General features: G+C 40.8%; 3 protein-coding genes across 3 annotated transcripts; 1 reads left to right on the top strand and 2 right to left on the bottom strand.

Annotated features, from left to right (window-relative positions):
* Nucleotides 1-743: 743 nt before the first annotated feature.
* LOC135711638 (uncharacterized) lies at nt 744-1726 on the top strand. Its single transcript, XM_065234508.1, has 2 exons — nt 744-794; nt 851-1726. The coding sequence occupies exons 1-2, from the start codon at nt 744-746 to the stop codon at nt 1724-1726; spliced, it is 927 nt and encodes a 308-aa protein (XP_065090580.1).
* A 6591-nt stretch (nt 1727-8317) lies between these two features.
* On the bottom strand, nt 8318-10195 carry LOC135711637 (autotransporter adhesin BpaC-like). Its single transcript, XM_065234507.1, has 2 exons — nt 10145-10195; nt 8318-10090 (listed from the first exon to the last, which is right to left on the bottom strand). The coding sequence occupies exons 1-2, from the start codon at nt 10193-10195 to the stop codon at nt 8318-8320; spliced, it is 1824 nt and encodes a 607-aa protein (XP_065090579.1).
* Nucleotides 10196-13440: 3245 nt separating this feature from the next.
* LOC135711636 (uncharacterized) lies at nt 13441-16981 on the bottom strand. Its single transcript, XM_065234505.1, has 4 exons — nt 16913-16981; nt 14920-15700; nt 13628-14304; nt 13441-13446 (listed from the first exon to the last, which is right to left on the bottom strand). Exons 1-4 carry the CDS (start codon nt 16979-16981, stop codon nt 13441-13443), a joined length of 1533 nt encoding a protein of 510 aa, XP_065090577.1.
* Nucleotides 16982-23992: the final 7011 nt, after the last annotated feature.

Below are 23992 nucleotides of genomic sequence, written 5' to 3'. Positions count from 1 at the left end.
CCCGAAACGTACCGAAACATTAATTTAATGCATATTTTCTCATGATTCTGTGCAAAACAAAACCCTTATTCATCTACCCACCGGCGACTCGTGCTTTTCTTTTAAAATTATAAAAAAAGTATTAATATTTGATTTGTTAGATTTTGGTCACAGATCAATGTTAGACTCTCAATATCACTTCTCCAGGAGCATCCAAAACTGGTGTAGGCGAGGTGGAAATTGTTTAAAATAAAATTGGTGTGGTTGTGCACAAGACACGACCGCATGGTTGACGTAGACTACGTTAAGCTGTGTAGTGAAATTCTCGTGCATTTTTCTAGATATTGATTTAAAATATTGCCCAAGTAACATTGCAAGCTTTATAGAGGTGTTATAGCATTCTACAAGTCCAAATCATGGAACAGAACCCTAATAAAACAAAATTGCTACTTGGGTGGTTCAATTCTGGACCTCATAAAATGGCGAACATGAGATTTTACAAGAAAAATAACTCAAAAATTGAAGTCCGCACCACTCAGTCCCACGGACGTAGTAATTAATGAGCTGTGATTTTTCGCACTACTTCGCTTGCCGTTAGAAATGATAATTAGAATTCCTAAACGCTTGAACAGGAATATCTGACACCCGTTCTGATACGATGCGTGTACTAGACAGAATGGACAAGTTCCGAGCTATCTTGTTCCAATTGTACGATGGTATAAAAATCAACCCATAAACTTTCTAGGACCAGTACTCTGCCAACCATGAAGCATCCAATACCTTTGCTAATCGTGTTTGCAATCATCCTTCTAGGGGTAAGCCATGACTACTTATATTTGATTGGCAAACTCATCCTACAGCCCGTTCTTAGATTCCAGATTCCCACGGCAAACTACGAATGTTCGTACCGGGAAACCTTCGGCTATCCACCGGAGACTTTGTTCCGGAGCAGTGTGATGGCCGCAAGCTAACTGTGTGCGAGTCGTGCAACACCATCAAGGTGTGCCTCAGCAATTCTGGCAACGACCTTAATCCCACACGACGCTGCCCGGATGCTACTCCTTACTGCAGTTCGGTGGGAAGTGCCATCGGTGCGGATTGTCGTGCCCAACCGGACGCGGGATGCTCAGTGACGTCCGTTCAGAATAGTTTCCGCTGCACCGGTTCCGGTTTCTACCCGGATGCCAACTCGTGTCAAGTGTATCACTACTGTGAAAAGGAAGGTGCCGAATCGGATAACTACGACTGCCCGGAGGGATACAAGTACAACACCAGGACCAACTACTGCCAACGGTGGCTCTTTCCCTGTAACAGGGTGGTATGTGATCCCAACAACAAGAAGGTTTTCAGCTCCTTCCCAGGAGACAGCTCGTACTATGTTTTCTGCCAGTACGACAACACGGACAAGACGGCTGTCTTCGTAGGAGCTCACGTGTTTGCCTGTGGTAAGGGATCGACGTTCAACGAAAACTCGGCTACTTGTGAGTTTAGATGCCCCCGAATAGGGCTGTTTGTGAACACGGCAAATCCACGGCAGTACTACCAGTGCTACAGGACTGGCGGTAGGCTGCAGTACACAACGAACGCATGCCGAGCGGATCAGATTTTCGACGAAGACGAACGCCGATGTGTGATCGTTTCGGGAGGAGGTGGAACGAATACGACCACCGAGGAGCCCCCGACAGCCCCAACAGAACAGCCAACAGTTCCAGGATTGTGTGTTCGAAGACGACATTTTCTGGGATAAGTGGACATGTCTGTTTAGGTATTTGTTTTGAAGAATAGTGAAACGAAAGATGCTGGTGAAAGATTACTCTATTGTTTGAATATTTTGTGAAAATTCGTTGATATAAAACACTGGAAAAAAGGTAAATATTTTGTATTTCTTTTCGGGAAATGCTTACTTAAAATTTTGATTATCGCTCAATACGTAAAATGCTGTAAATGGATGCATAGTTACTCAGGAAGGGTAATAATTCCGTGTTATTTTAGTTAGAAAAGCGCAGCGACGAGCAAGCGAAAAAGTACTTTATTATTTAGTTTCTATTCTAGAAACTAATCTTTCACTAAGAAGTTAATGAGGTTTTTTCATTCTTCGCTGGTGTTGCGCTCCTCTAATTAAAAAAAACACGGGCAGGCTAACAAATCCTTATTCGGATTCGATTTACTAGTTGAGCGTTCCTCAAATACAGAGCTGAAAAAAGGGCCTTACAGCTTTTGTAAACAATGAATTCCTCTGAATCCCCAGAAATCATGGAGAGAAGTCATTGTTTCAAAAGCTGTTAGGCCCGTTTTCCAGCTCTGTATTGGACTACTTTGATTGTGAATCAGCTAGAGAATCTCCACCGCGGGCGCTAAACGAGGTTTCATTCCTATTTCCACATCCCAACGGCTCCCATCGCGAGGTGCTAAGTGGGCTTGCATAATAGAAACAAAACCGTGAACGCACTCCCGAGTCATCAAATTTGTATCCCAGGTAGCAACTAAAGCTATCTAGTGAAAGTATGGATGACTTCACCGGAAACCAGAAAAACAACTGCTCCCATCGAACAGAGCAGTGTATTTTAATCTTAGATTTTGGTAGACGACCAAACTTTTGCTAGAGAGTTTTTTAGCGTGCTGACGGGATAATATGGGTTTCGTAGACTTACGAATAATCAATCAATCCGGGCTAATCCGTCATTTTGGGAACGGAGAAGGTGATTCTGATATAGGAGGTGGTTTCCATGGAAATTACTATCTGAAGCACAATTTGATGTCATATTTAAGGCGATGGGAATGACTTCCCATCAGGAGATTGGGAGGACGCTGCTGGAACCGGCCAATCATAAGATATACACGCAATGGCGAACTCTGGTGTACATGGGATCGATGCTGATTGCAAAGCGGTATACGACGGCAGCCACCAACGAGACAAGACATTCAGGTTAGTCGAAGGTTTTTTAGCTAACTGCTAAAATAATGATGGCTGTTAAATTTGAGGATTTTGCCGATTCCCGGGGATAATTATGACAAGATCTGAGAAAAAATTCGAGTGCATACCATATCGAATTCTAGTGAATTCCAAGCATAATTCTGACAAATTTCGTGAATTCTTGTGAAACCCAAGCAGAACTCTGACGAATCTCGAGAATTCTTTCTGACGAATTCCGAAAAGGATTCTGATTAATCCTAGGAAGGAGCCTGACAAAACCTTTGAAGAATTCTGATGAATCCGGAAGCGGATTCTAACGACTCCGGAAGTGGATTCTGACGAAGCCAGAAGCGGATTCTCACTAATCTGGGAGCGGATTCTGACAAATCTGGAAGAGGATTGTGATGAATCTGGAAGTGGATTCTAACGAATGCGGAAGCGGATTCTGACGAATTCGGAAGTGGATTCTGACGAATCCGGAAGCGGATTTTGACGAATCCGGAAGCGGATTCTGACGAATCCGGAAGCTGGATTCTGGCGAATCCAAAAGCTGACGAATCTGACGAATTCTAACGAATCCGGAAGCGGATTCTGACGAATCCGGAAGCGGATTCTGACGAATCCGGAAGCGGATTCTGACGAATCCGGAAGCGGATTCTGACGAATCCGGAAGCGGTTTCTGACGAATCCGGAAGCGGATTCTGACGAATCCGGAAGCGGATTCTGACGAATTCGGAAGCGGATTCTAACGAATTCGGAAGCGGATTCTAACGAGTCCGGTAGCGGATTCTAACGAATCCGGAAGCGGATTCTAACGAATCCGGAAGCGGATTCTAACGACTCCGGAAGCGAATTCTAACTGGGAGCGGATTCTGACAAATCTGGAAGAGGATTGTGATGAATCTGGAAGTGGATTCTAACGAATGCGGAAGCAGATTCTGACGAATTCGGAAGTGGATTCTGACGAATTCGGAAGCGGATTCTGACGAATCCGGAAGCGGATTCTGACGAATCCGGAAGCTGGATTCTGACGAATCCGGAGGCGGTTTCTGACGAATCCGGTAGCGGATTATAACGACTCCGTAAGCGGATTCTAACTAATCTGGGAGCGGATTCTGACAAATCTGGAAGAGGATTGTGATGAATCTGGAAGTGGATTCTAACGAATGCGGAAGCGGATTCTGACGAATTCGGAAGCGGATTCTGACGAATTCGGAAGCGGATTCTAACGAATCTGGAAGCGGATTCTAACGAGTCCGGTAGCGGATTCTAACGACTCCGTAAGCGGATTCTAACTAATCTGGGAGCGGATTCTGACAAATCTGGAAGAGGATTGTGATGAATCTGGAAGTGGATTCTAACGAATGTGGAAGCGGATTCTGACGAATTCGGAAGTGGATTCTGACGAATCCGGAAGTGGATTCTGACGAATCCGGAAGCTGGATTCTTACGAATCCAAAAGCTGACGAATCTGACGAATTCTAACGAATCCGGAAGCGGATTCTAACGAATCCGGAAGCGGATTCTGACGAATCCGGAAGCGGATTCTGACGAATCCGGAAGCGGTTTCTGACGAATCCGGAAGAGGATTCTGACGAATCCGGAAGCGGATTCTGACGAATCCGGAAGCGGATTCTGACCAATCCCGAAGCGGATTCTGACGAATCCGGAAGCGGATTCTGACGAAGTGGAAAAGATCAATATCTAGCGAACGTGAACTCTCATTCACGACAGCCCTCGTTTACCCCAAGGAGGCTATTTGAGTTTCAGTTGTGTATACTTTTACCACAGACAAACAGACATAACACATTGAATATTTCTCACTGTAAAACATCGTCGCTGAAACATTACCGCCATCTGTTGAGTAGACTGTGGTGGGTAGTACGCTGAACAGATGGCAGCAGTATGTAAACGTCAAACGCAAGGGAATTGACTATACGCGCCACAGTTGGCGGTACTACCAACTACGAGACTTTTAAATTGTTCGTTAAATGCTTGTTCGATGATTTTAATTTTCTACTTAACTCTAATTTTAACTTGTAGAATGTGCAATGTAATTTTATATTCTTAGCTTGTAGTTTATATTTACTTTAATATTTATATTAAGACATAATGCGAAAGCAATTTTGCATTTAACAACCAATCACCAATATTACGAATAGGTGTTTATTAGGCAAGCAAGTTGGGATTGTGGGATACCCCATACGCCCCGTCGAATACGCGCTACAGCATACCCCTCGGCTAACTGTCAATTGACCTTGACGCAGCCAAAATAAGTAGAGCGTTTGCCAACACTGCGTTCGGCTGTCATGAGCAGCCATCCAAGTTATCTGATAAATGGTGATAATATCATCTATCAGATAGAGGCCTATCACTGTGATAGGCCTCTATCTGATAGATTCTCTCTCAGTCTATCATGATAGAACCTCTATCCCATCTCGGATACTATCATGATAGAAAAAATGATAGATAGAATCAATGATGGGATAGGAGAGATAGAAACAAGATCATTTTCCATTGCTATCATGATAATTGGTTCATTTGATAGTTGAACTATCACATGATAGAGGGACAATTCACCTCCAAATGGTCAACATGAAAAACATTCCAATCTGAATCAATATTTATATTTCGGACCGGGAACGAAGTGTAGATGCCGGAAATTGATTTCTGTCCTTACAGTATGCTTATTTTAAGAACGAAGATGACAAGTAAATACAGGACACAATGTTCGCCATCATTTTTAAATCCAAGATGGCGGCTTCCGGTTACATTGTAATTGAGAAATATTGTTGAATACCCTTCAATATGGGTATTTTTGGAATCGGGATGACCTCTACACACAAAAAATCGATATCCAGCGCCATCTTGAAATCCAAGATGGCGGCTTCCAAGTTCTGAAAATGTGGGAAATACTGCCAAATACCCTTCAATATGGATATTTTCGGAATCAGGATGATGTCTAGAGACCGAAAATCGATATCCAGCGCCATCTTGAAATTCAAGATGGCGGCTTCCAAGTTCTGAAAATGTGGGAAATACTGCCAAATACCCTTCAATATGGATATTTTCGGAATCGGGATGACCTCTAGACACCAAAAATCGATATCCAGCGCCATCTTGAAATCCAAGATGGCGGCTTCCAAGTTCAGAAAATTATTTTCGGAATCAGGATGACGTCTAGAGACCAAAAATCGATGTCCAGCGGCATCTTGAAATAAAAAATGGTGGTTGCCGATATTAGAAAAAGTGAGAAATACTGCCAAATACTTTACAATATGAATATTTTCGGAACAATGACGACGTGCCAAAAATTGAAATGCCGAAATGGTGCCAGCCATCAATTTTCCGTCTATTGTAAAGTATTTGACAGGTTTTTAAAATCAGGACTGCCAACTTAGATTCCAAAATTGCGTTGGATATCGATTTTGAGCCTTTACATATCGTCTCAATTCAAAAAATACCCATATTATGGGGGTATTTAACATTACTATCCAGTTTATATGTAACCAGAAGCTGCCATCTCGGAATTCAATATGGCATCAGACAGAAATTCCGTAGTTATCACCGCGAATCCCAAAATACCCACATTCATGGGTATTTGACAGTATTTCCAACTTTTTCTGAAATTGGCAGCCGGCATCTTTGATTTCAAGATGGTGCTGTACATAGATTTTTGGTGTCTAGAGCAGAGCGTCACAATATCAGCTTCAATCGACCGAATCGATGCAACGAAGAGACTGTTGGCTTTCTTTTTCTGTTAAAGTCGAACAGCTTCGCAGCATTCTAGAACCTCAGTCGGCGTGCACAAACAAATGTTCAATCGCTTGTCTCTCTTTCTCCCGTCGCTCCATTGGTCTTCCTTTCAAGCTTCGGTGAAACGGATGAGCGAAAAAGCGCTCGACTTTGATAGTTTTCTCTTTCATGAAACACATCAACAGAGGTTTCATGACGTATATGACGGAAAATGAAATTACACATTTGAAGCATTTCTCACGTGAAAACGCTTGAATATTACACGTAATATGTTTAATTTATCTTCCATCCACATGTTTATCTAAAAAAAATTAACGAAAACGGGACATAACGCATTTTAAACAAATTGAAAGAGCGGTGATGGAGTGTTCGTGAAAGGTAATTGAAAGCCATAATGAGGTTTCATTTAACTAGAAAATCGACGTTACTTACATTGAAAGCGATGAGCAAGCAATTATCATTTCTTGCTGATAGTCTAGCTAGGCGTTAAAGAAATGAAGTGTTGAACACGTTTGTATGAGAGAAACAAAACTCGAGTTCATTTTAGAGCTTCGAAAATGTAGATCCCTGGTCTAGAGGACATCCCGATTCCGAAAATATACATATTGAAGGGTATTTGACAGTATTTCCCACTTTTTCTCAAACTGGAAGCCGCCATATTGGATTTCAAAATGGCGTCGGAAATAGATTTATGGGTCTTAGACGTCATCCTGATTCAGGAAATATCCATATTGAAGGGTATTAGGTAGTTTTTCAACTTTTTCTGAAATTGGTAGCCGCCATCTTGGATTTAAAAATGACGTCGGAAATAGATTTACGGGTCTTAGACGCCTCCTGATTCTGGAAATACCAATATTGAAAGGCATTTGGTACTTTTTCTGAAATTTGCAGCCGCCATCTTTGATTTCAAAATGGCTTTGGGCATCGATTACCGATCTCTAAATGCCACCACCATTCTGTAAACATCCATATGTTTTGTATAGTTTGTTGAACAAGTTTGGCAGATCCTTTTCTGATACAAACCATTTTTCCCACTATGCCAAGTTTTTCGGTATGTATGATAATATAAAATGATAGAGATGAAACAGGTCTCCAAAAATGTGATGGAGATTATATACGCCATTTAATTGAAAATAATAATATCACCACCGTTCTCTCAAAAGATAGGGATAGATAATAAAATCTCCATCATTGATAGGTTCTCTGCTGATAATATCACTGTCACTCCTAACTCCTATCAATGATAGGGATAATACCCTCTATAACTTTTTTTCCATCACTGATAGTATCATTGATAGAAGCAGTTGTGATAGGGATAGTGATAGGTGATAAAGATAGGTGTGAAAATGATAATTGATAGGGATAATGTTGATGCCTGGTCGTGAGCAGTCAGCAAAGGGCATCGTCCTCTCTCGTCTGCACGCCGTTGATCAGGTAAAGCTCAGTGATCCTCCTGCCATTTGCCGGGCAATCGCCTGGACCTAACGATGGGGACATTTGACGGAACCTCACAGTGATATTATACCTTGTCATTGCAGACTGGCATCCAGGGTGGCTTTTCGGTATTTCCGGATAAACGAAGTACTGCACATTGTTCCAGTTTTCAAAGTTGTATTCTCTCATTTAGTTAAAAATAAATAAATAAATAATCAAGTTTATTCTCCTAATTCAGTCGTCCAGAATGTTGTTTCTGCGCATCAGATCTCTGAGAAATTTCAAACAGTTCGTTTTCACAACTACTGACGAATCAGCCAACCTTGCAATTCCCAAAGTTGTCGTTTCTCCAGCTACAGTTGTCGATGCACCGGCTACAGTTGTCGTTTCACCAGCTACAGTTGTCGATGCACCAGCTACAGTTGTCGTTTCACCAGCTATAGTTGTCGTTGCACCAACTACAGTTGTCGTTTCACCAGCTACAGTTGTCGTTGCACCAGCTACAGTTGTCGTTGCACCAGCTACAGTTGTTGTTTCACCAGCTACAGTTGTCGTTGCACCAGCTACAGTTGTCGTTTCACCAGCTATAGTTGTCGTTGCACCAGCTACAGTTGTCGTTTCACCAGTTTCAGTTGTCGTTGCACCAGCTACAGTTGTCGTTTCACCAGATACAGTGGTCGTTTCACCAGCTACACTTGTCGTTTCACCAGCTACAGTTGTCGTTTCACCAGCTACAGTAGTCGTTTCACCAGCTACAGTTGTCGATGCACCGGCTACAGTTGTCGTTTCACCAGCTACAGTTGTCGTTGTACCGGCTATAGTTGTCGTTGCACAAGCTACAGTTGTCGTTTCACCAGCTACAGTTGTCGTTGCACCAGCTACAGTTGTCGTTGCACCAGCTACAGTTGTTGTTGCACCAGCTACAGTTGTCGTGTCCGGAGCCAAAGTCGTTGTTGCACCAGCTACAGTTGTCGTGTCCGGAGCCAAAGTTGTCGTTGCACCAGCTACAGTTGTCGTGTCCGGAGTCAAAGTCGTTGTTGCACCAGCTACAGTTGTCGTTTCACCAGCTACAGTTGTCGTTTCACCAGCTACAGTTGTCGTTTCACCAGCTACAGTTGTCGTTTCACCAGCTACAGTTGTCGTTTCACCAGCTACAGTTGTCGTTTCACCAGCTACCGTTGTCGTGTCAGGAAGCACCGTCGTTGGGCTCATGGTAGTTGTAACCGCATTCGGATTATTTATGCACCTCATTAGCTTTTCATCAAACATGTAATTCGGATTGGAACAGGTATTCACCGATACCATCCATCGAAATCCTTGACGGTAGCACGAAAAGTACTGATTGGGGTTTGCCGTATTTACGAAGAATCCAACTCTTCTGCATTGGAATGTGCACACTTCTTTTTGGGCATTAAACGTGGATCCTTTTCCACAGGATAGCATGAAGGCCTTCTGGAACGTGGGAACTGCAGTACTATAATCATACTGACAGTAAACATAGTACGAATCATCCATCGGGTACGGAATGAACACCTTTTGGCTGGTGGGGTCACATGTGATTGTTTGGCAGCGTCTTAAACCGAATCGAGTACATTGCTGACTACGGCTGTTGTATTGGTATCCCACGGGGCAATCGTAGGTGTCCCCTACCTGACCTTCCTGTTCACAGTAGTGATACGACTGGCAAGAAGTTGGATCCGGGAAGAAGCCAACGCCAGTGCAGGTGAATCCGTTTGTCGATGACACACCACACTGACTGTCCGGAGATGACTGACAAGCGGCACCGGTTTGGGAAGCACCCTGAACGCAGTACGGAGTTGACGATGGACACACCCGGTTGAGGTTCAAGTTGTTAAACGAGCCACCAAGACAAATTTGGATCGTGTCACAGGACTGGCATGTAGTAAGTATTGTCCCATCGCATGGCTTTGCAATGTACACAGGCGTATCGGCTGCACGCAGTATTCCTTGGACGAACTCCGCCTCATCAGCCTGGACCGCTGGAAGCTAAAGGGAAAGCAATTATTTATGATTAGAAGGTTAAAAACTTCAGCAACTCACCAAGCAACACAGAAAAGGCAATGCAATTGACAGCAGCACTATTCGGGACATGTTGATTGACAAACTAAACCCAAAGTTGGCAATTGCTAATCTTTTATATTGTTGCTGAAAGTGGGTCGAATTCGCAAGGGAAAGTGATCCCACGCGTTGGAGGTGCTATTGACCGATATGATTAGGACAGACTAGATTCTTTCACTGGTGGATGGAAACAGTACGGCAATCTAATCACTCACAGACTGAATGTATTGACTTTGAATTATGTTGCTTGCTGAATAGCGCACTGTGTGCCTTATGAATTAGCACGCTCGTTTGGGTTAAATCGACAGTGAGCGTGCATAAGGACGTAAACGCGATGATCCATTCTCTTCATCGATTTTCTCTTTACATTGCTACAGCTAAGATTTTTTTTTTGGAACTTGTAACAGGTTGTATTGGCTATCAAAAGTAACAGTAAATGCACCGAGAAACGTTAATCCAAGTGGATGTTTAACACAAGAGAAAATTGACGACGAGAATCGATAATAGCGTTTAGGTCTTTATCCATGCTCACTGTCGATTTGTCACTATTTTGTCAAATGACGAATCGATCTGATCTTGCGTCACTTTTAAGATAGTCCGATTCCCTTCAAAGACTCTTTCTTTCGTCAATAACTCGGCTAAAAAAATGGCTAGCTGTTCTTATCGTCCAATATGATTAATAATACTTTCATTTACCAGACTGTGTAGAAAAATTAGCCAAAATATGAGCCAAACTATTAACGAAAGAGAGAATCGATCAATTTTGGAAGGTGACGTGAGAAAGCATAACTTCAAATCGTCGTTTTCAATTGATATCAAGCTGAACAATGTATGGTGAAATTTTAACATTTTTGAAACCTTTTAGAAAACCTTTTCTACGGAAAAAAAAATTCCATAAATCCCGCTAATCGGAACGAAACTTCATTCATATCAACTGGGTTCATTTTAAATTTGAACTTCTACCTTATTAGCACAAACGAAGTGACAGACGGAGCGGCTCGAAAACTTTGGTGACTAAATTGCTATTGCAATTTTTCAGTGTACCACATGGCAACACCACTACTACTGGATTGTACCACATGGCAACACTACTACTGGGTTGAACTAGCATTTTCAATCCAGAGTCAGAAAAACGGCGATGGGTTAAATTTACTCATCTATTATATAGTAATAATATATGAACTCAAATTTAAGTTAATTTTCTGTTAATCATCGTTTAGCTCAAAATGTAGTATTTGTCATTATTGTTTGAATTAGTACTTTCCGTATTTGTTTAAAATGTTAACATATTGTATTGGGTAAAGTAATTTACGAAGAATATCCTGAAATATTTATCGATACATTCCGTTAGACTAAAACACGCTGCGATTCAAAGTAAAAAAGAACTCAATTTTCAGTTAATAAAACTCAACCGTTATGTTTTCACCGTTGGGTACTTTTAACTTAACTTTGGATGACAATCATAGCAACCTGCACTGCCATCGACGCTGTCATTTGTTTGTGATCCATTGCCTCCATTCCTGCTCAATTAGTCCTCGCATTAGTCTTTGTTAGTGTTTGGTACTTATCCCGCATAAACATAAGAAACGCCTAACCACCAATTCAGGATATCATCCCTACTCTATGCGGTATGGTCGTACCATCTATGATATCGTTTGTGTATGGTATCCGTAGGGGGTAGTGACAAAAAATGTTGCAACGAAAACCGGTTACATGCTGGTACGTTGGGTGTTTATCACCTATTCCATTCGATTGATCGTAAGGTAATTTTTACTCAATGGATTCTTCATCAGAATTACTCAAAATTGAGTTTTCTTGTTTAACTTAATTTTACCTAGCCCCACTGAAGCCACGTAATGAGTGAAAGTAACTTAATTTTGGGTACTTTTTTCTTACCGTGTAGAATGTTTGTGTTCTATCTCTTTCACTCTACTCAAAACTGGAATGCATAAAAAAAAAATGACAAAATGATACACTCTTTGCACACTGTTAAAGAATCATTGTACACAAAATTAGCTTTGTGCAAAACCAAAACAAAAATACTATCCCATCTGGTGGATGATGGCACAAGCTTCTAAGAAAATTCTATTACAGCGAGCCAGTTAGTCATCTGTCCCTTCGTTTGTGCTTTTAGCATCTGACGGGGTTCAAATTAAATAGTGATCAGATTAAAAATGGTCAGATTACCGGGGGTCACGCTATAAACAAAAAGTTTTTGTTTCTATAATTTTGATTCATTTTAAAGAGTCGAACAGCGCAGATCTGTGTCGAAGAAATTTCTGTAGTACTTACTTCAGTAGTTGGAGTAGTTTCTGTGGTGCTCACTTCAGTTGTCGGAGTAATTTCTGGTGTGTTTACTGCAGTAGTGGAAGGTATTTCTGAGGTACTCATTTCAGTAGTTGGAGTAACTTCTGTGGTGCTCAATTCGGATGTCGAAGATATTTCTGGAGTACTCAACTCAGTTGTGGATGGAATTTCCGTAGTTCTCACCTCAGTTGTCAGAGTTATTTCTGGAGTGCTCAGATCTGTTGTCGATGAAATATCTGTGGTACTCATTTCAGTAGTTGCAGTAATATTTGTGGTACTCATTTCGGTTGTCGGAGAAATTTTTGGAGTACTCAATTCAGTTGTTGATGGAATTGCTGTGGTACTCATTTCAGTTGTTGGAGGAACATCTGGGGTGGTCACATCGGTTGTCGAAGTTATTTCTGGAGTACTCAACTCAGTTGTCGATGGAATTGCTGTGGTATTCACTTCAGTTGTCGGAGTTATGTCTGGAGTGCTCAGATCTGTTGTCGATGAAATATATGTGGTACTCATTTCAGTAGTTGCAGGAATATCTGTGGTACTCATTTCGGTTGTCGGAGAAATTTCTGGAGTACTCAATTCAGTTGTTGATGGAATTGCTGTGGTACTCATTTCAGTTGTTGGAGGAACATCTGGGGTGGTCACATCGGTTGTCGAAGATATTTCTGGAGTACTCAACTCAGTTGTTGATGGAATTTCTGTGGTGCTCACATCAGTTGTCGATGGAATCTCTGTGGTACTCATTTCAGTAGATGGAGTTATATCTGTGATACTCATTTCGGTTGTTGGAGTTATTTCTGGAGTGCTCAGATCTGTTGTCGATGAAATATCTGTGGTACTCATTTCAGTAGTTGGAGTAATATCTGTGGTACTCATTTCGGTTGTCGGAGAAATTTCTGGGGTACTCAATTCAGTTGTCGATGGAATTTCAGAGGTACTCACTTCAGTTGTCGGAGTTATTTCTGGAGTGCTCAGATCTGTTGGCGATGAAATATCTATGGTACTCATTTCAGTAGTTGCAGTAATATCTGTGGTACTCATTTCGGTTGTTGAAGATATTTCTGGAGTACTCAACTCAGTTGTTGATGGAATTTCTGTGGTACTCATTTCAGTTGTTGGAGGAACATCTGGGGTGGTCACATCGGTTGTCGAAGTTACTTCTGGAGTACTCAACTCAGTTGTTGATGGAATTTCTGTGGTGCTCACATCGGTTGTCGATGGAATCTCTGTGGTACTCATTTCAGTAGATGGAGTAATATCTGTGATACTCATTTCGGTTGTTGGAGTTATTTCGGGAGTGCTCAGATCTGTTGTCGATGAAACATCTGTGGTACTCATTTCAGTAGTTGGAGTAATATCTGTGGTACTCATTTCGGTTGTCGGGGAAATTTCTGGGGTACTCAATTCAGTTGTCGATGGAATTTCTGTGGTACTCATCTCAGAAGTTGGAGTAATATCTGTGGTGCTCATATAGGTTGTCGAAGTTATTTCTGGAGTACTCAGCTCAGTTGTCGATGGGATTTCTGTGGTACTCACTTCAGTTGTCGGAGTTATTTCTGGAGTGCTCAGATCTGTTGTCGATGAAATATCTGTGGTACTGATTTCAGTAGTTGCAGTAATATCTGTGGTACTCATTTCGGTTGTCGGAGAAATTTCTGGAGTACTCAATTCAGTTGTTGATGAAATTGCTGTGGTACTCATTTCAGTTGTTGGAGGAACATCTGGGCTGGTCACATCGGTTGTCGAAGATATTTCTGGAGTACTCAACTCAGCTGTCGATGGAATTTCTTTGGTACTCAATTCAGTTGTCGGAGTTATTTCTGGAGTGCTCAGATCTGTTGTCGATGAAATATCTGTGGTACTCATTTCAGTAGTTGCAGTAATATCTGTGGTACTCATTTCGGTTGTCGGAGATATTTCTGGAGTACTCAATTCAGTTGTTGATGGAATTGCTGTGGTACTCATTTCAGTTGTTAGAGGAACATCTGAGGTGGTCACATCGGTTGTCGAAGATATTTCTGAAGTACTCAACTCAGTTGTTGATGGAATTTCTGTGGTGCTCACCTGAGTTGTTGGAGTTATTTCTTGAGTGCTCAGCTCTGTTTTCGGTGGAATTTCTGTGGTACTCACTTCAGCTTTCGGAGTTACTTCTGAAGTGCTCAGCTCTGTTTTCGGTGGAATTTCTGTGGTACTGGTTTCAGTGTTGCGAGTTATTTCGGTTGCCGGAGTAGTTTCTGGAGTGTACACTTCAGTTGTAGAAGGTCTTCCTTTCGTACTCATTTCTGTAGTTGGAGTAACTTCTGTTGTGCTCACTTTGGTTGTTGACAACATTTCGGTTGTGCTCATTTTAGTTGTTAAAGGAATTTCTGCGGTACTCAATTTTGTAGAAGAATGAATTTCAGTGGTACTCATTTCAGTTGTTGAACGCTCCGTTGTTGGTGCTACAGTACTCGTCACCGCATCCGGATCCCGGTTGCAGCGCTTCAATGCTTCGTCAAATATGTACCCCTTCTTGCACGTCAACACCTTCGCCTGCCAGCCGAAACCCACTCGGGAACAGGAGAAGTACTGACTCGGATTGGCAGTATTTACGTACACTCCAACTCTCCTGCACTGGAACTCGCACAGCTGAGTCTGAGCATTGAACCTGGATCCCGTGCCACACGACAAAACGTACGTCTTCTTCACCGTAGGAATCCCCGAACTATAATCATACTGACAGTACACATAGTACGAATCATCCAGCGGATACGGTGCAAACACATTTTGACTACTGACATCACACTTCACCGTTTGGCATCGTCCTAGGAAAAACCTCTGGCACGTTTTACTCTTGCTGTTATACCGAAGCCCACTTGGACACTGATACTGCTGTGGCAATCCACCTTCACTTTCACAATAGTAATACTTTTGGCACGAATCCAGATCCGGAAAGAACCCTGTCCCCGTGCACGCAAACCCAACGTCCGAAGAAACCGACGACAGGCACTGATAATCGGGAGTCGCCTTGCAGGTTGCCGTTCCGCCACCGTTCTGATTGCAGTACGGCGTCGACGAGGGACACTTCCGGGTGAGGTTCAACATGCTGAATAATCCACCCAGGCAGAGCCAAAGGGTGTCACACGATTGACAGCTGGTCAACTTGCTGGCACTGCATGGTTGCGGACTGTATTCGCCGGGTGTGGCCGCCCGAAGTAGCACTCCTGCAACGCTTGCGGGAACGGACACTGCCTGCGGGGAGTAATAAAACACAGTTTTAATGATCACAATCGGACAGGCCAGGATCGGGACGGTGACTCACCAAAGGGAGAAAGCAGACAAGCGCCACGAATAATGGAACGGATCGGGACATTTTCAGCGATGGACTAGTTCTACTCTACTGGAGCTAGCAAAGCTTTATAAGATTGGAAAAGTATGCCACATTGTTGGTGGTGTTCTTTCTCGATAGGAATGGGTTTAAACTTGACCGGTTTGGCCGTGGTCGAACTCGAACCGTGACGATCTTTCCGCAGTCGTGTCACTAGGTGGATAAATCTTTCAACGTTGTGGAACCTTTCTAGCGATATGTTTGCTTCTATGATTAGAATAGATTAGAATCCTCATTCGAGGGAACGTTGCATGGAAAGCGATCATGGTGCATCAACAACAGTTGTATATGCTCATCCAATTGGCAGTCACTGGCAATGCTGTAGCACCTGTATGTGGGAGGCATTTTTGACGAAGATCAAATGGAACGGAAGTTATTTTATTATGCATTTAATCATGGCTACATGCAAAACAATATCATTGCTACACGGCCACTGAGATTAACCCAAATGTGTGGTCAGTTTATTCATAGATCTCAAAAAGTGCAGGAGCTCAGCGAAAATTTACCTCAAGTTTTACTACCGTGTACGAACGCGCACGAGATTAAAAAATAGCTGACCTCGAAATCAGCGAGTGACTTGGTTTTGACGGTTGAAAAAGCACGGCCAAAAACAGACCAACCGGAGTACGGTATTGAGTGAGAATCGGAAATTAGTAGTAGCAGCAGCAGTTGGTCACTACGGTCGAAGGATTTCACTATTATTTTGGTCGACGACTACAAACAACCCTATTTTGAAGGAGCCGAAACTAAAAATTCCAGGTCGCTCAAACGACGTTGGATCAATAGTTGATCTATGCCACAAACCTGGAATTGCTGGCAAAGCCACTGTGAAACTCTGCTATTTGCTGGGGAATCCAATTGGGACCTAACCAGTCACTTACCCAAGCGTCTGCACGTGGTGAAGGGTCTAAGACGAAAGAGCTCGAAGATTGTTCGTGACGCGCCTTCATCGTTATTTGTCGTGCGAGGGTTTCGTCGGCGATGTTAGTCGGACCCGAAGCCGAGTTATGTTCGGGTTTTATAGCATACGCCTAACATCTCTATTCGAGGGGTATTAATACCACAGAGCCACCAACCATCACTGGAAGAAGATTCTCCTGCGGATGATGGTTGAGCAGTTTATTCGACAGGGGGTACTGCGACATAGTCGAAAAGTGAACCATTTGCAGTGGAATTCGCGATTGATCGACACCTGGTTAGCGATTGAAAATCTAAGCTGAAAAGGACAAGCCTATAATGGGGGTCAAACAAGCCCTGGAATATTTGTTTTGTTTGACGTTTGAAATAGAATGGCCAAAAATCTACCAATCGGTGCTTACGCACACAGCCACACAGACTCCCACAAACCTACGAAGTTTCTAAAAATTTCTGCGACATTCCTGATATTCTAAAAAGTCCCTGAAGTTTTGCGATGTTCTCTTCCTTTCCCGAGCAAGAACCGACAACTAACCGATAAAATATGAATACCTTAATTAGGTATGATACCTTATTTTGGCAATTGAGGTATAAAACCTTGTTTTGCTATTAGTCAGTTTTCGAAATATTTTGTAAAATATCAAATAAATACCAAAATAGTGAAACGAGATTTTTCTGTTTTAACACAACAACACCTAAAAGAGTTATTGGTAATGGTTATTGGTGAGAGTTAGACCATTTGAATAAAAAAATGTGGTATTCTGGCGCCATCGAAATTGCTGATTAATTTTAGTAACTAAATTATTTGTTAGTACATTATTCGTAGAGCTATTTTGAGTGATTATTTTTGGTATCTTATGTAAGGCTTGTCAATTTAATAGCTTCTTGTAACCGATAGTTAATGATCGTCGGTCGTAGCTTATTGTTATGTTAGAGGCACGGTGGCCTTAGAGCAACCATTTTTGCTTACTGAGCAGAAGATCGGGCACAGATAAAAATTCTGAACTTTAATAGTGGTGTAAACATTCATTGACATAAACTTGTATTTCATATCACGCAACTGAGCAACTTGTAAACAATTTTGTTTGCAACAATGGGCTTTTGTATACAATATTTGCTACATTGCATGAAATGTCTCAGAACTTTACATGATATATAATTTAAACTTATATGATATGTAACGCTCCATTTATGTGCATCATTATTAAACAGAAATTTACACTACTTTTTCGAACTGTGTGGGTTAGAACCCAGCCCAAGGGGGTTGTAATGTGTAATGTGAAGGGACATTACTGAGTTGATAGGGTTCTTTTATTTGCTTACCAGGCTTTAAAAGATCGCAACACTTTCCAATGTGAATCTAGATCTAATTCACCATTCCCACTAGCAAAAACGTCCTTCCCGTGACAACCGTGGACATGCAGAGGTATACTCGGTCTCTAGTGACAACGGGTGTCAAAATTGTAGTAGGCTGTGATATACAGAGATTCGGAGAGGAGAAAGGGCAGTCCGCATCGTGCTCTCTTGCCGTGCGGATCTATTTGCTTTTTGCTGAAGGAAGTGTTACTACTACCTAAAGCTACAACAAATTTAAACAGCACTTTTCAGCGCTCAACCTGTAGAAAAATTTCCTACCTTGTTCAACTCTTATTCCTCTTCGATCCTTGTTTGGACCCTACCCGAGGTAATCCTTCTTGGATATCGATTTGGAAAATTCCTCTTCGATCCTTCAGATTCTTATAGTAATCTGCTTGGAAGTCGATTTGGATAAAAACTTACTGCCGCCATGGCGCCTAAACGCAAAAGAAAGGGGCAAACTCTTGACCCCCCTTCTGATGAAATTAATTTGAGTAATCAATTTGATTTGCTCACGGATGATGAGAAGGATCCATCATCCAAGAAAAATTCTAGTAAACTTTCCCGGCTTAATGCCAAAAAGGAAAAGATTCCCCCTATTGTGATAACCACTTCCGATTTCCATGCTCTTCGCATGGAACTTTTGAATTTCGTGAAAGTTAAGTTTTCACTACAAATTGGACGTCGGGGTGAATACCGTATATTGGCTGAAACCTTGGACGGATTTAAATGTCTTCTCAAGTATCTTACTGAGAAGAAGCATAAATTTTTTACTTACGACACCAAAACTGAACGTGTGTTCAAGGTTGTCATGAAAGGACTGCCCAGTGGTGAATCCCTGGATCAGATCAAAGATGAAGTGGTAAAATTACTTGGAGTTGTACCACTCCAAGTAATCAAAATGAAATCCCGCGATTCGCGCAACGGGATTTCCAATGATTTTTATTTAGTTCACTTCAAGTCTAGTGAACTTAACAACCTTAAGGCCTTAGAAAAAGCTAGCCTTATGCTCCATGTCCGAGTGAAGTGGGAACACTTCAGGAAGACTGGAGGAAATTTCCAAAACCTCACTCAGTGCCGTAAGTGCCAGGGATGGGGTCACGGAACTAAAAATTGCTACATGCCAGCTAAATGCATGAATTGTGGTGATTCCTCTCACGCAAAGGACGACTGTCCTGTGAAGGAAGATCCTAAGAAATTTAAATGTTCAAATTGTGGTGAAAACCACAAATCCACCAGGTACAAATTACTCTGCTGTTAACAACGTTCAGCGAGGAACAAATTCTACATTCGTACCCGTAGGTACAAATATCACCCCTGCTTCAAAATTTTCATCTGTACCTACTCCCCATTTTGCTAACAATGTTCAGCGAGTTAATGGAGCTACCTATGCTGCTATTGCAACGGGTAGAAATCAAAATACTAACCAACGTTCTAACGGAAATTTTGACAATTTTGACTTAGGAAGCATTACTGCCCCTAAAATGGAATTTTTACAGAAATCATTAATTGACATGATTTCTGATATGCTTAAATCTAACTCCATGTTTGATGCTATTCAAACAGGAGTAAAATTTACAAATAATATTGTCATGACTTTAAAATTCAGTAATGGATTTAAAGCATTAAATATTTTAAATTGGAATGCTCGATCTCTTAGAGATAATGAAGACGAGCTATTTAGCTTTTTGAATGTTCATAACGTGCATTTTGCCGTTATAACAGATACGTTCCTTAAACCTGACCATAAGGTTAAGAAGGACTCAAATTATTTAATTTATAGAAATGATCGTCTTGATGGACCCTGTGGTGGCGTTGCCATCATTGTTCATAGACGAATCAAACATAAAATTCTTTCTTCATTTGAAACCAATGTTTTTGAAACTTTGGGAGTTTCTGTTGAAACAAAATTTGAAAAACTTACGTTTATAGCTGTCTATTTGGCATTACAATGCGTAGACCAGCAAAAGAATTTTCTCAAGGATGACCTTCAGAAATTAATCCGTCATAGGTCTAAATTCTTCATTATTGGTGGTTTTAATGCAAAACACCGCTCATGGAATAATGCTCAAAGCAATTCCAATGGTAATATTCTGTTTGATGATTGTTCTGCAGGTTATTACACTATTCAATATCCAAACAGCCCAACATGCTTTTCTTCTGCAAAAAATCCCTCCACTATTGATTTGGTCTTAACTGATTCATGTCAACTTTGTAGTCAATTGGTTACCCATGCTAACTTCGGTTCTGATCACCTTCCAGTAACATTTGAAATATCCCAAGAAATAATTTGTAATCCCAACAGCTCTATTTTCAATTACCATAGAGCTGATTGGGAGCAATATCGAACATTTATGGAAAATAACTTCGATCCAAACATTCCTTTGCAAACCAAATATGAAATTAATTTTTCTCTTGAATCTCTGACTACTTCTATAGTTGAAGCAAGAGCTGCCTTAGTACAAAAATGCGAGGTTAAATTTGATTCAATTATAATAGACGACGATCTTCAGCTCTTGATCCATCTTAAAAATGTCTGTAGGAGACAATATCAAAGAACACGCGATCCTGCCATGAAAGTTATCTGGCGGGATTTGCAAAAACAAATTAAAAAGCGATTCTCTGCCCTGAGGAATAAAACTTTTGAAAATAGTGTTTCTAATTAGACCCGACTTCCAAAACCTTTTGGAAACTCACAAAAATTTTGAAAAAACCCCAAAAGCCAATTCCAGCGCTTAAAGAAGGTGGTAAAATTTTGATCACAAATTTGGAAAAAGCTCAGAAACTTGCTAAGCAATTCGAGAGTTCCCATAATTTCAGTTTGGGTCTTACTAGTCCTATTGAGAATCAGGTTGCTCGGGATTTTCTGAATATTTTCTCTCGGGAAAGTATTTTTGATGATTCCTGGGGGACTGATTTGGACGAAGTAATTAATTAATTTATCTTTATTAGGGAGGCTTTCCACCTGGGGCTGGTTCGCCTCCATTTGGACGAAGTAAGGTCTATAACTAAAAAGTTTCAAAATATGAAAGCAAGTTGATGATGGAATATTCTATATCCTCATCAAAAAACTCCCAGAGAGCACCTTGTCTTTCTTGGTAAAATTATTTAACAGATGTTTCCATTTGGCATACTTTCCTGATAAATGGAAAAATGCAAAAGTTGTTCCAATTTTGAAGCCGGATAAAAATCCAGCTGAAGCTTCTAGCTACCGCCCAATAAGTTTGCTTTCTTTAATAAGTAAACTTTTTGAAAGGATAATTTTGAATAGAATGATGCTTCACATCAATAAGAATTCAATTTTTGCAGATGAGCAGTTTGGATTTCGCCATGGGCATTCAACTACTCATCAACTCTTAAGAGTTACCAATTTAATTCGTTCAAACAAATCGGAAGGCCACTCAACTGGAGTTGCTCTTCTAGACATAGAAAAAGCATTCGACAGTGTTTGGCATGAAGGTTTGATTGCTAAATTGGAAAAGTTTAATTTTCCTCTTTATATTATGAAATTAGTTCAAAATTATTTAACTGACAGAACACTGCAGGTAAATTATCAAAATTCCAAATCTAATCGACAACCTGTTAGAGCAGGAGTTCCTTAGGGTAGCATTCTTGGGCCTATATTGTATAACAGTTTTCACTTCGGACCTCCCTGATTTGCCTCAGGGTTGCCACAAATCTTTGTTCGCTGATGACACAGGCATTTCCGCTAAAGGAAGAAGTCTTCGTGTTTTTTGCAGCAGACTGCAGAAAAGTTTTGATATTTTCTTTTCTTATTTACAAAACTGGAAGATTTCACCCATCGCTTCCAAAACTCAACTTATAATATTTCCACATAGGCCTAGAGCTTCGTTTTTGAAACCTAGTAGTAGTCACATAGTCACTATGAACGGAGTTCCAATTTCCTGGTCAAACCAAGTGAAATATCTTGGATTAATACTTGACCAAAAATTAACTTTTGAAGATCACATTGAGGGCATTCAAGCTAAATTTAACAAATATATTAAATGTTTGTATCCTCTTATAAACAGGAAATCCAAACTTTGCCTGACGAATAAACTTCTAATATTTAAACAAGTTTTTAGACCGGCCATGCTTTACGCTGTGCCAATATGGTCTTGTTGTTGCACTACCAAGTTGTCTCCCTGGTACAGGACTACTGAGGTATATAGAATTTCGAATGTTGAGACTTTAGAACAAATGTCCAACAAAATAATTAATAGTTTCAGGCAAAAATCGTTGCAACGATTAATTCCCTTTATACTTAGACAAGATTTAGTTTTAGTTTTTAGTTGTAAGATATCAATTGTTATACTGACATGCAGGTTTAAAAAAACCCATTTAAAATACTGGATTGCCAAGACAGGAACAATGTAAAAACACTTAGCTATATATCATAGCAATTAAGGCTGGTTAGTTACTGTAGTAACTGGAGCATCTTGGTTAAAATGAAATGTAATTTATTTTGAATTTGGAACAAATAAAGGGTTAAAAAAACAAGAGAGGAGAAAGGGAGAATAAATTTATTCGAAGTGGAACTTTCTCTACAGTAAGTTGTGTTTCTGGTTACCGTCCATAATCCAAAAGTACAAGTGCAGATCACGATTCTACAGAAATAACAATCCTTTACTTCTCCAATGACCGTAAGGACGTGGCCGGTCCCGTTATTGACCTCAAAAATAAGGATTCAACGGATTTTACACGCTGAGAATGTATTGCTAATCTCAAGCCCCATTCATAGGATTCTTTGTGGAAATTTCGCTAAATACGGTCAATCACGGAGTAGCAACTACTAAAACGTAAGGTCGTCAATGCTCATACGCATGCTCATTATGTAAGACTCGCCAGTTATGCTATTTTCATACCTGAGCTTGATATCAATAAGCTATTTTCTCGTGCTTGGATTGATGTGAACATCGAAGAATTTATCTGAAAATGTATCTGACGCTAAATTTTCGACAAGTTCAATTCAGTTCTACAAAATCCGCTAAACTTCTTCAAACTTCGATGAACATCTACACAATTTTGTGAATTTTTACAGAATTAACTGCACTTCTACGAATTTAAATTAACTTCTTAGAAGTTCGCTAAAGTTCTAAAAATATTGCTGAACATCTTAACAATTTGCTGCACTTTTTCATACACTCAGTCTTTGCCCAGTGAAGTCTAGAAATTTCCCAACTCGAAAGATTTCCTCGACGGGACTGGGAATCCACCGCCTCCGGCTTGATAATATCGTGCCTTAACTCACTGAGTCCCCAATGTACAAAATTCAATTCGTCGCATTATCCTGAAATTGTGACATTAAAATCTATCAGAGATACTAAAAAAAAAACAAATCCAAGAGATCACAATTTTTTCTGCTGAGATCTAACTCTTCACACTCTTCTGAGTTCCTCGAAGCACACCTAGATTAGCCCGGCTTTAGAATCAAATAGGAATAATTGTATGCATAGATAAGGTGATTGTGGGCCCCAAACCACGCTGGTCATAAAATTCATAAATGTTTGCTTAACTCGTATCTTATTTGCGAAAACCACCTTCAGCCTGCAGTAGTTTCGGAAAAATGACCTTGAATACGTTTTGGCTTTTGGCGAAAATCTCTTATCAATGAAACATGACGCACTTACGGCCTGTTCGCAACTAGCGTAATGCTCTAATGCGGAGAGGGTGGGGAGTTTCAGTAGCGAACTTTTCACTGTATCAACTGCAGGAAAAGGGAGGATGTTATCGCTAAGATTTGTATGCGTAACGTAATTCGTCAACAGACCTTTCAGAAGTTAATTTATGCCACTTAATTAAAATTTTCATCGTAAGCAAATTACTACCTCAAGCTACTATAAAAGCCCTAGCAAAGCACAGTTCATATTAAAATATCCGTGAAA

Source organism: Ochlerotatus camptorhynchus, unplaced genomic scaffold (genome assembly GCF_037179485.1).
Source record: "Ochlerotatus camptorhynchus isolate MF236.1 unplaced genomic scaffold, CSIRO-AGI_Acam_v1.1 ptg000434l, whole genome shotgun sequence".
NCBI lineage: Eukaryota > Metazoa > Arthropoda > Insecta > Diptera > Culicidae > Ochlerotatus > Ochlerotatus camptorhynchus.
The sequence above is the reverse complement of the archived record's forward strand: the minus strand, read 5'-3'. Positions and strand labels throughout refer to the sequence as shown.